The sequence below is a fragment of the Nomascus leucogenys genome, chromosome 10 (genome assembly GCF_006542625.1).
Source record: "Nomascus leucogenys isolate Asia chromosome 10, Asia_NLE_v1, whole genome shotgun sequence".
NCBI classification, from domain to species: Eukaryota; Metazoa; Chordata; class Mammalia; order Primates; family Hylobatidae; genus Nomascus; species Nomascus leucogenys.
This window is the reverse complement of record NC_044390.1, coordinates 63421200-63433686: the sequence shown is the minus strand read 5'-3', so window position 1 is coordinate 63433686 and position 12487 is coordinate 63421200. Positions and strand designations below refer to the sequence as shown.

General features: G+C 51.1%; 1 protein-coding gene across 3 annotated transcripts in view; it reads right to left on the bottom strand.

Moving 5' to 3' along the window:
* TRPM4 (transient receptor potential cation channel subfamily M member 4) overlaps positions 1 to 12487 on the bottom strand; it is a 55421-nt gene that overhangs the window by 40389 nt on the left and 2545 nt on the right. Inside the window, exons 3-7 of one of the 3 annotated variants that reach the window (XM_030821041.1) lie at positions 6662 to 6836; positions 5332 to 5512; positions 5004 to 5167; positions 4357 to 4540; positions 37 to 98 (exon numbers count right to left, since the gene is read on the bottom strand). In XM_030821041.1, coding sequence (XP_030676901.1) covers positions 37 to 98; positions 4357 to 4540; positions 5004 to 5167; positions 5332 to 5512; positions 6662 to 6836 — 766 coding nt within the window. Of the gene's footprint in view, positions 1 to 36; positions 99 to 4356; positions 4541 to 5003; positions 5168 to 5331; positions 5513 to 6661; positions 6837 to 12487 lie in introns of those variants that run through there. The other 2 variants (XM_030821038.1, XM_030821039.1) reach the window with 2 other exon arrangements.

Genomic DNA, 12487 nt, shown 5'->3' with positions numbered 1-12487 from the left:
CTTCCCCCTTAGACCCAGGCATCCAGGCCCCTATACCGTCAACATCTTCTCATCACCATCAATCAGGAGGAGCAGGACAGGGATGTCAATTCCAGTCCCTGAGGCAAGACGAGAACGGAGCTTGATTACCTCCCATCAGCCTTTGCTGGAGATAGGAGAACACCGCATTTCCCAGGAGTCCCTGGGGCAAACATCAGCCTTGTCCTAATCTTCTGTTTGAGGCTCATTGGAGTTGTCATTTCTTTTTTTACTTAATTATGTGTTTATTTTAGAAATGGGGGGGGTCTTGCTATGTTGCCCAGGGTGGTCTCGAACTCCTGGCCTCAAGCAATCCTCCCAACTTGGCCTCCCAAAGTGCTGGGATTACAGGCATGAGCCACCGCACCAGCCTAATTTTTGAAACAGGGTGTCACTCTATCGCCCAGGCTGGAGTGCAGGGGCATGATCACACCTCACTACAATCTTGATCCTCCTACTTTAGCCTTCTAAGTAGCTGGGACCACAGGCACACACCACCATGCCCAGCTAACTTTTTAATTTTTGGTAGAGACGGGGGTCTTGCCATCTTGCTCAGGCTGGTCTCCAACTCCTGGACTCAAAGGATCCTCCCACCTTGGCCTCCCAAAGTGCTGGGATTACAGCTGTGAGCCAGCGTGCCCGGCCAGAATTGTCATGTCTTTGAACACTTCAGGAGGGAGCTAGATTTTGAAGACAATAATGCTTAACTTCCCCGGGGAGGAGAGGGCTGAGGACCTGAACTCCTGAGTCCCTGAATGAGGCAGGTGTTTCTTGTATGAGTCAATCCTGTCACTGATTAACCATCCAGGAGCCACAGGGAGTGAAAGTTCAAATAGAAAGTAAAGGAAATGGGAATAGAAAGGGCTATCTAACCACAATATAGATATTTACCAAAATCCAATTGCACCATAAAGATAGCACTATATTAACTCTATTCCCATTAAAATTAGAAACTAGGCCAGGTGTGGTGGCTCATGCCTGTAATCCCAGCACTTCGGGAGGCCGAGGCGGGTGGATCACCTGAGGTCAAGAGTTCAAGACCAGCCTGGCCAATATGGTGAAACCCCGTCTCTACCAAAAATACAAAAATTAGCTGGGAGTGGTGGCTCGTGCCTATAGTCCCAGCTACTCGGGAGGCTGAGGCAGGGGAAACACTTGAACCTAGGAGGCAGAAGTTGCAGTGAGCTGAGATCACGCCGCTGCACTCCAGCCTGGGCACGGAGCGGGACTCCGTCTCAAAAAAATAAACAAATAAATTAGAAACTAGACCACATTAACACTAACACTGTATTCATCCTGGAGTTTTGAGCGAACTTAACAATGCAAAAAAATGAAATCACTGAAGTGAAAATTGATTTTTTTTGGTTTTTTTTTTTTTTTGTAAAGCTGGAAGGGACACAAGTATCTATTTGAAGAAAACGTGACTTGTATCCCCAGAAAATTAGAAAACTCCACCAAAAATAAAAATAAAGATCAATAAGAGAATTTGGTAAGATGATTGATACAAGAAAAATATACAAAAATCAAAAACTTTTCTCAAACCTAGTAATGTATCTTGTTCATGTTTTGATAAAATTATAAGATATTGGCTGGCTGGGCGCGGTGGCTCACGCCCGTAATCCCAGCACTTTGGGAGGCTGAGGCAGGTGGAACACTTAAGGCCAGGAGTTTGAGGCCACCTGGGCTGCATGGCAAAACCCTGTCTCTACCAGAAACTTTAAAAATTAGCCGCAGCCAGGTGCAGTCGCTCACATCTATAATCCTAGCACTTTGGGAGGCTGAGGCGGGCGAATCACTTGAGGTCAGAAGTTCAAAAACAGCCTAGCCAATAAGGTGAAACCTCATCTCTACTAAAAATACAAACATTAGGCCGGGCACGGTGGCTCACACCTGTAATCCCAGCACTTTGGGAAGCCGAAGTGGGCAGATCACAAGGTCAGGAGATCAAGACCATCCTGGCTAACACGGCGAAACCCCATCTACTAAAAATACAAAAATTAGCCGGGTGTGATGGCACGTGCCTGTAATCCCAGCTACTCAGGAGTCTGAGGCAGGAGAATCACTTGAACCAGGGAGACGGAGGTTGCAGCGAGCCAAGATCGCGCCGCTGCGCTCCAGCCTGGTGACAGAGCAAGACTCCATCTCAAAAAAAAAAAAAAAATTAGCCGGGCATTGTGCCACATGCCTATGGTCCCAGATACTCAGGAGGCTGAGGAGGGAGAATCACTTGAGCCCAGGAGGCAGAGGTTGCAGTGAGCTGTGATTGCACCACTGCACTCCAGCTTGGGCAATAGAGACCCTGTCTCAAAAAAAAAGAAAAGAAAAAAAGAAAGAAAGAAAATTACGAGATACCTGGGAATTAATTCATCCAGAAAGGTACAGGATATTTATGAGGAATCTTACAAATCTTATTTAAGGACAGGTCTAATAAATGGAGAAACTAACAGTAAGTCAACTTGTCACAAATTAACACATAAATTCAATACAGCCTGGAGAAAGAGGGGGGTTGAGAGGAAGTTTGGAGGTATTTACCCTATTTTGAATAGAATAGAATAATTTTAAACTTCATATGGAAAAATAAGTGTCAGAGAAGAGCCAAGAAATTTTTTAGAAAGGACGGTGAGAAGGAGCTTTCACTAACATATATTAAAACATCTTTATTTATTTATTTATTTATTTACTTATTTATTTTTATGTTTGAGACAGGGTCTCATTCTGTCACCCAGGCTGGAGTGCAGTGATACCATCTCGGCTCACTGCAGCCTCCACTTCCTGAGCTCAAGTGATCCTCCCACCTCAGCCTCCCCAATAGCTGGGACCACAGGTGTGTGCCACTATGCCTGGCAATTTTTTTTTTAATTTTTTTTGTAGAGATGGGGTTTCACTATGTTGCCAGGCTGGTCTTGAATTCCTGAGTTCAAGTGATTCACCCGCCTGGGCCTCCGAAAGTGCTGGATTACAGGCGCGAGCCACCACACTTGGCCTTAAAACATCTTTAAACTGCTGTAATCAAAGCATAGTTTGGCCCCAGGAATATAAAAGTAGAGAAATACAAACAAAAAAAACCAAACAGATTTCAACAGATAAAGGATCTGAATACACAACCACAAGAATTTCTACTCAGCTATGAAACGATGGTTTATTTATTAAATGGTCATAAAGAAAACATAGTTTCTCATTTGGATGAACAGAAACATAGACTCCCGGCCTCAAAATATGTAAAAATCATTTCCAGATGGATTAAAGGTTTAAATATAAAACTATGAGATATTAAAAGATGACTTAGGAGAATATTTGTCTTGGAGTGGGATGAGCCTTTCTAAGACAGGCAGCCAAGGGGTTATAAAAGAGACAAAAGCTATATCTAACCCCATAAAAACGATAGGACTTTTTATAGCAATAGACACCATATAAAAGTCACTTTTTACATTTTGTTGCTGGGCGCGATGGCTTACGCCTGTAATTCCAGCACTTTGGGAGGCCAAGGTAGGTGGATCGCTTGAGCTCAGGAGTTTGAGATCAGCCTGGGCAACACGGCAAAACCCTGCTTCTACCAAAATTACAAAAAATTAGCTGGGCGTGGTGTGGTGATGTGCACCTGTGGTTCTAGCTACTCAGGAGGCTGAGGTGGAAGGATCCCTTTAGCCCAGGAGGTGGAGGTTGCAGTGAGCCAAGATCACACCACTGCACTCCAGCCTGGGTGACAGAGTGAGACCCTACCTCAAAAAAAAAAAAAAAAAAAAAAGACATTTTATTCAGCATCATTTGTAGTGTCAAACATTAGTAAACCTTAGATATCCATCAACTGGGAAATTTTTATTTATTTATTTTTTAAACTGTAATCCCATGAAAGATTAGATTGGGGAATTTTTTTTTTTTTAAGAGGAAGTCTCGCTCTGTCACCCAGGCTGGAGTGCAGTGGCTTGATCTCGGCTCACTGCAACCTCCACCTCCCGGGTTCAAGCAGTTCTCTTGCCTTAGCCTCCCAAGTAGCTGGGATTACAGGCACACGACACCACACCTGGCTAATTTTTTTTATTTTTTATTCTTTATTATTATTATTATTATTATTTTTGGTAGAGACAAGGTCTTGCTCTATTACCCAGGCTGGTCTTGAATTCCTGGCCTCAAGCAATCCTCCCGCCTCGGCCTCCCAAAGTGTTGGGATTACTGATGTGAGCCACCGCACTCTCAGACAGAGGTTTTTAAAACCATGAATAATGATGGGGAAAGACACTTAACCATAGGTAATTCCCCAAATTTCGACCAGACCAGACTACTGGGATCCTGAGCGCTGGGGTTGTGGGTTGTGAGTCGTGGGTTCAGGAAGCCACTCACCTCCCACGCCCGTCTTCTGCTGTGAGATGTAGGACTCCAGGCGCAAGCGGAAGCGGTTCTCGCCCCCCAGGCAGCCGTGCGTGCCGTCGTCCACCAGGAAGAAGGCCGAGTAGTTGTAGTCCAGGGGAAACTGGACCCCGTCCTCCGGGTCGCCGCGCCACCGGTACCTTGCAGGGAACGAGCCCTAGGGGAAAAATGGCCAGACCAGGGCGTCTCCTCATCAGGGCCAGAAGGACAGACACGAGCCCCTCCTCCTCCCTCAGACCTAGGAGTCCAGGCCCCCAGCCCCTCCTCCCTCAGACCCAGGAGTCCGGACCCCCAGCCCCTCCTCCCTCAGACCCAGGAGTCCGGGCCCCCAGCCCCTCCTCCCTCAGACCCAGGAGTCCGGGCCCCCAGCCCTTCCTCCCTCAGACCCAGGAGTCCGGACCCCCAGCCCCTCCTCCCTCAGACCCAGGAGTCCGGGCCCCCAGCCCCTCCTCCCTCAGACCCAGGAGTCCGGGCCCCCAGCCCCTCCTCCCTCAGACCCAGGGGTCCGGACCCCCAGCCCCTCCTCCCTCAGACCCAGGAGTCCGGGTCCCCAGCCTCTCCTTCCTCAGGCTTCAGGAGTCCAGGCCTCCAGCCCCCTATTCCAAGTCCCTGGGTCATACCTTGGGGTTGATGAGGGTGTCTCTATTCCGGACCACACCCCAGGGGGCCACACCCATGGCCACCACCTTGGTGCCCCCAGTGCTGGCCGTCTGATGGTCCCGCACAGCCACACCAACATGCCGGCCGATGCCCGTGTGCAGACCCCCAGTGACAATCCAGGCTCCTACACAGACGCCGAGGAACACGCAGAGGCAGAGGGAGAGAAACCAAGAGTAAGACAGAGACACACACACACAGACTGGGCGGCGGGGGAGGCCACCCAGAGTCGTGGGGGAGATGGCAGGCAGGCCGAGGCCCAGGAGACAGCCCCTACCCACCCTCGGTCACCTGTGCTCTGAGCAGCCCGCACCAGCCCACGACGCAGCAGGTCCTGCAGCCAGGTCTGGAGGACGGGGCCCCCTGATCCCCCCAGCACTGACACCACCAGGTTCGGGGCACGGAAGCCCCATGTGCGTGTGACCAGACTATAAACTGTAGCTGGATCCGTTCGGTCAGAGAGCCGGAGGAACTGTGGACACATGGGAGCGGGGGACACAGGGACGGGGACAGAGACCCAGAGAGACAGGGACAGAGACCCACAGAGAGGGGGACAGAGACTCAGAGAGAGGGGGACAGAGACTCAGAGAGAGAGGGACAGAGACTCAGAGAGAGAGGGACAGAGACCCACAGAGATGGGACAGAGACCCAGAGAGATGGGGACAGAGACCCAGAGAGAGGGGGAAACAGACCCAGAGAGAGGGAGACAGAGGCCCAGAGAGAGGGGGACAGAGGCCCAGAGAGAGGGGGACAGAGACTCAGAGAGACAGGGACAGAAACCCAGAGAAAAGGGGAAACAGAGACCCAGAGAGACAGGGACAGAAACCCAGAGAGACGGGGACAGAGACCCAGAGAGACGGGGACAGAGACCCAGAGAAAAGGGGAAACAGAGACCCAGAGAGACGGGAACAGAGACCCGGAGAAACGGGGACAGAGGCCCAGAGAGACAGGGACAGAGACCCAGAGAGACAGAGACCCAGAGAGATGGGGACAGAGACCCAGAGAGAGACAGAGACAGAGACTCAAGAGAAAGAGGGACAGAGATCCAGAGAGAGAGGGGAGCAGAGACCCAGAGAGAGGGGGACAGAGACCCAGAGAGAGGGGGATAGAGACCCAGAGACAGAGGGGGACAGACACCCAGATAGAAAGAGACAGACACAGACAGAAAGGGGGACAGAGACCCAGAGAGAGAGGGGGACAGAGACCCAGAGAGAAAGAGACAGACACAGACAGAAAGGGGGACAGAGACCCAGAGAGAGGGGGACAGAGACACACACAGAGAGAGACAGAGACCCAGAGAGAGAGGGACAGAGACCCAGAGACATAGGGGGACAGAGACCCAGAGAGAGACAGAGACAGAGACCCAGAGAGATGGGGACAGAGACCCAGAGAGAGAGGGGGACAGAGACCCGAGAGAGGGACATGGAGACAGAGACAAAGAGTCGCAGAGAGAAAGGGACCTCCTCAGAGAGAAGATAGGTGGGGCGGAGGGGACACAGAGAGCCAAGACAAGGATGGGCGGAGGGGGCCAGCATTCAGCGCAGGCGTCCCGGCTCCACTCTGGAGCCCCGAACATGCAGCCCCCTGGTGCCCGGGCCCTGCCCACACAGGCCTGCCTCACATTGCTGTGCTTGCGGCCGGCCCCCATGAAGTCCAGCTCTCCGTAGGCATCGGTGGGCTTCTCCGTGGTGTGTGCATCGCTGTCCCACACGGTCACCACGGCTGCCCCGAAGGCATCCTCCATGGCCACTGCGGGGTGGGCGGTCCGGGGGCGCCCACACTGGCACAAGGTCCCTCTAGGGGTGCGAGGGCGGAGCGTGAACCCAGGGCTGCCCCCCACCCCCCACCCCAGCATCCTGTCGGCGTGTTCATGCTCCTGTAGAGGGGGCTGTCGACACTGAGTCCGCACCCGCAGGGGCAGTCAGAGTCCACGCTGCCCCTGGCCCTGGCCCTGACCGCCTCAGGGAGAGACCGGAGCTGAGGACAGTGCCCCTTCCCCACGGGAAGGAAGTCAGTGAGTCCAGAAAGCCTGAGCAGGAAGAAGCAGGTCACTGTCATCTGCGGAGCCTCAAGTGGAAAGGCAGAGGGCCACTGGGGGTATCCTCGCTGTGCCCCCATCCAAACACATGATGTTCACCACGAGAAAGAACATCCAGAGGGTAACTCAGGGAGAGCCCATGTGCTAGGGGCTGACGCGGCTGTGTGACTTTGGGCGAGCGGCTTCACCTCTCTGAGCCTAAATTTCCTCCTCTAATGAAAAGACAATAATAGCGCAGCCTACTCCATGGAGCTCTGAGGAGCCAGGGAAAGAACGCAGTGTTTCCTGAAATGAGGCTCGCATACCAGTCCCAGCCAGAGGCAACGCGACACGAACTTCACACGGAGCTTAAAATAACCTCGAATAACACAGTGAGAAAGTCATTCCTTTTTCAGTTCTCCTGACGACTGTCAAGGAGAGAGGCTCAGCCGGGTGCTAGAATGTTTTTGAATGCCTAACCCTTTCCTACTCTTTTGAAAGAGAAAAGCAGGCCTCGGGCTCAAAAAATGGAGCTGACAACGACCATCTAGCGAGTAGGGAAACACCTTTGTTTGCATTTCATTGTATTTGGCTTCTGTGTGGCTTGTTTCTTCCTCTCTGTGCCAAATGGAACAGGTTTCCATTTGGAAAGTTTCCACATATAAAACTTTCCACCACCTAAAAAATGCACGAGTCTCTCTTGCTATCTAAAGGTGACTGGCACCTGAGTAAGTAACAGGGGTTTGGAGAATAAGAAATTCATTTGAAAATGTAGGGTCAGGTGCAATGGCTCATGCCTGTAATCCTAGCACTTTGGGAGGCTGGGGCCAGAGGATCACCTGAACCCAGGAGTTCGAGACCAGCTGTGCAATATAGGCAGAACCTGTCTCTTAAAAAAAAAAAAAAAAATTAGCCAGGTGTGGCAGCATGTGCTTAGGAGGCTGAGGCAGGAGGATCACTTCAGCCTGGGAGATGAAGGCCGCAGTGATGCAGAGAGCTGTGACCACGCCACTGCACTCCAACCTGGGCAACAGAGTGAGACCCTGTTAAAAAAAAAGAAAAGAAGGAAAGAAAAGCAAGCAATCAAGCAAGAAAGAGGCCGGGCGCAGTGGCTCATGCCTGTAATCCCAGCACTTTGGGAGGCTGAGGCGGGTGGATCACCTGAGGTCAAGAGTTCGAGACCAGACTGGCCAACATGGTGAAACACCGTCTCTACTAAAAAAAAAAAAAAAAAAATACAAAAATTAGCTGGGCATGGTAGCGGGTGCCTGTAATCCCAGCTACTCAGAAGGCTGAGGCAGGAGAATCGGTTGAACCCAGGAGGCGGAAGTTGCAGTGAGCCATCACACCATTGCAATCCAGCCTGAGCGACAAGAGCGAAACTCCATCTCAAAAAAAAAAAAAAAAAAAAAAAAAATCTACGGAAAGAAAGGAGGGAGGGAGGGAGAGACACAGAGAGGAAGGAAGGAAGGAAGGGAGGGAGGGAGAGAGGGAGGGAGGGAAAGAGAGAAAGAAAGAGAAAGAGAAGAAAGAGAGAAAAGAAAAAGAAAGGAAGGAAGGGAGGGAGGGAGGGAAGGGAAGGGAAAAGAAAAGAAAGAAAAACGAAGAAAGAAGGAGAAAAGTGTATCTAAATTCTTTTGTTCCAGATTCCAGAAGGAGTTCAGATATCAGAGACCTGTATTTACACAAACCTAGTGAGCAGATTTAAGAGCAATTTTACAGAAGGGATAGCAGAGGTGCTACAAGGATTTGGCAAAAGCCGTAAGACACTAAAAGAACAGCTAACTGATCCACACGTGGGATGAACCAAACACACTTAGGCCAGGTCCTGGCACAGTGAGAACTAGAATAAAGTGTCTTCTTCCTTCCTAAGTCTACCTCCAGGGCCCTGGCATGCCTCAGTTTACCGACTTTGTCCGTTCACCCATTTCAGCTCCATCCTTGAATCCCCTAGTTCCCCTGCGGCTACTTCCAACACCTGCAGCTACTTCCCAGGAAGTTTGCTCTTCTGAGCAAAACTTCAAGGACAGCTGGGTACAATCCCAGCACTTTGAGAGCTCAAGGCAGAAGGATTGCTTGAGTCCAGGAGTTTGAGAACAGCCTGGGCAATAGAGCGAGACCCCATCCCCACAAAAAAATTTTTTTAATTAGCCAGGTGTGGTGGCGCACGCCTATGGTTCCAGCTACTCAGGAGGCTGTAGCAGGAGGATCACTTAAGCTCAGGAGTTCAAGGCTGTAATAAGCCATTATCACACCACTGCAGTCCAGGCTGGGCAACAGAGCAAGACCATGTCACTAAAAATAAGAAAGAAGGCCGGGCGTAGTGGCTCGCGCCTGTAATCCCAGCACTTTGGGAGGCCAAGGCAGGCAAATCACGAGGTCAGGAGTTCGAGACCAGCCTGGTCAACATAGTGAAACCTCATCTCTACTAAAAATACAAAAATTAGCCGGGCATGGTGGTACGCGCCTGTAGTCCCAGCTACTCAGGAGGCTGAGGCAGGAGAATCGCTTGAACCTGGGAGGCGGAGGTTGTGATGAGCAGAGATTGTGCCACTGCACTCCAGCCTGGGCAACAGAGTGAGACTCTGCCTCAAAAAAAAAAAATAATAATAATAATAAAAGGTCTTCAAGGAATAGTCTGGAGCCTGTACTATCCAATGTGATAGCTGCATGGGGTTCTTTGTAGCCATGGAGCTCTTTCCGTTCTAATAAGTTAAAATTAAATCAAATAAAAAATTCAGGCCAGGTGCAGTGGCTCATGCCTGTAATCCCAGCACTTTGGGAGGCCAAGGCGGGCGGATCACCTGAGGTCAGGAGTTTGAGACCAGCCTGGCCAACATGGTGAAACCCTGTTTCTACTAAAAATACAAAAATCAGCTCGGTGTGGTGGTGGGTGCCTATAGTCCCAGCTACTCGGGAGGCTGAGGCAGGAGAATGGCATGAACCCGGGAGGCGGAGGTTACGGTGAGCCAAGATCGCGCCACTGCACTCCAGCCTGGGCAACAGAGTGAGACTCCGTCAAAAAAAAAAAAAAAAAATCAGTTCCTCAGGTACAATGGCCATATTCCAAGTGCCCAGTAGCCCCCTGTGGCCAGGACTGCCGTATTGGATGCGGATATAGAACGTTTCCAAAATCTTGGAAAATTCTGACGTTCAGTGCTAGGAGCTATTCCTTCTGCACAGCTTGCCTCCTGCCCTATTTCCTTGGTGGAGCCACACAAACTGAAATAAATTGTTCTTTTTTTTTTTTTTTTTTTGAGATGGAGTCTCGCTCTGTCTCCCAGGCTAGAATGCAGTGGTACAATCTGGGTTCACTGCAACCTCTGCCACCTGGGCTCAAGCAATTCTCGTGCCTCAGCCTCCTGAGTAGCTGGGATTACAGGCATGTGCCACAGTACCTGGCTAGTTTTTGTATTTTTCATGCAGATGGGGTTTTACCGCACTGGCCAGGCTGGTCTCGAACTCCTGACCTCAAGTGATCAGCCCACCTTGGCCTCTCGCAGTGCTGGGATTACAGCCGTGAGCCACTGTGCCTGGCCTGAAATTGTTCTTGATAAAAATCATCAATTACCTGCCTGGCTCCATATACAATGGCCCTTATTCAGGTTTCATCTGACTGTATCACAAGTGGCCCTGGCCACAGCTGAAAGCCTCTCATTCTGGAAAACCTCTCCTTGGCTGGATATGCCTACCCCTCTGGCCTTCCTCCCCGCCCCAGCTGCTTCGTGCCTGCCTTGTTTGTGGCTTTCTCTTGCTTTTCACCTCCCTTGAGTGTAGGCGTTCCCAGTGCAAGCCTTCCCTACATGATTCTCAAACTCAATGTGTGCAGAGGCCAGGCAAGTAACTCAACAGAAAGAAGTAGCCAGAGCCAGGCGCGGTGGCTCACGCCTGTAATCCCAGCACATTGGGAGGCCCAGGTGGGCGGATCACTTGAGGTCAGGAGTTCGAGATCAGCCTGGCCAACATGGTGAAACCTTGTCTCTACTAAAACTACAAAAATTAGCCAGGGGTGGTGGCAGGTGCCTGTAATCCCAGCTACTCGGGAGGCTGAGGCAGGAGAATTGCTTGAACCCAGGAGGCAGAGGTTGAAGTGAGCCGAGATCGCACCACTGCACTCCAGCCTGGGCGATAGAGCGAGACCCTGTCTCAAAAAAAAAAAAAAAAAAAGAGGTAGCCAGGTATGGTGGCTCTCGCCTGTAATTCCAGCACTTTGGCAGGCAGAGTGAGGTGGGAGGATCACTTGAGTCCAGGAGTTGGATACCAGCCTGGTCTGGTATCAAAGGGCGACCCGGTTTCTACAAAAAATTTTAAAATTAGCCAGGCATGGTGGTGCATGCCTGTGGTCCCAGCTACTCCGGAGGCTCATGTGGGAGGATCGCTTGAGCCCAGCAGGTGAAGGCTGCAGTGAACCATGATCGTGCCACTCCAGCCTGGACAACAGAGCAAGACCCTGTCTCAAAACAAAAAGAGAGAGAGACAGAAGACAGATATTTTTAAATGCTCTTCTAAACACACACACGCACGCACGCACACACACATACACACACGCACACAATTGGCTATAGAATTGCCAGTTTGCAACTCCACTGACTTTATACATTGTTTTCCCTGTGACGTCTTACCTACTTCCAGTTTCAGTTACCAGCTACAACTTGGACCTCTCAGATCCTGGACATCAGTCCAGACCTTTCCCAATCTCAGTCTCCACATGCCCCTCGGTCCCCCTAGGCCGCTCACATGCACAGAGTCCCACATCGCACTCAGCGACATTTCCCAAACCTGCTCGCCCTCCTGAGCTCTCCATCTCAGGGACAGCCCCACTGTGTCCCCGTCAGCAGACCATATGTCCGGGAGCCATCCACCGATGGCCGCACCCCCTCTCTCCCTCATCACCCTCATCAATCCCCAAGCTTTGCCTCCCTGCCCCCTGAGTCTTTGCCCCATCCCCTCCTCTCTGTGTCCCAAAAGCCCTCACCTGGCTCAGGCCACTACGCCTCCCGCTCAGACGCTCTATCCAGCCTCCTCCCAAACTCCTGTTCATCCTCTCCCAGCCCCAGAAGCTTTTTCCACACCCAGAGCCAACCCCACTGCTGCAGTGATGCCCCTTTGGGTGGCCTCTGACACCCTGCAAGCTCTGGCCCTGCCCTCCTCTGCAGCCTCTTCTCTCATGACAGTGCTCCCTGCACCCTGAACTTTGATTCATGTTCAAGCCAAACCATATGGTCCTTAGCAAGGACTTTGCACATGCTGTTCAAATCACTTTCTTTCTTTCGTTCCCTTTTTTTTTTTTTTTTTTTTTTTGAGATGGAGTCTTGCTCTGTCACCCAGGCTGGAGTGCAGTGACGTGATCTCGGCTTGGCTCACAGTGGCCTCCATCTCCCAGGTTTAAGCGATTCTCCTGCCTCCTGAGTAGCTGGGATTACAGGCATG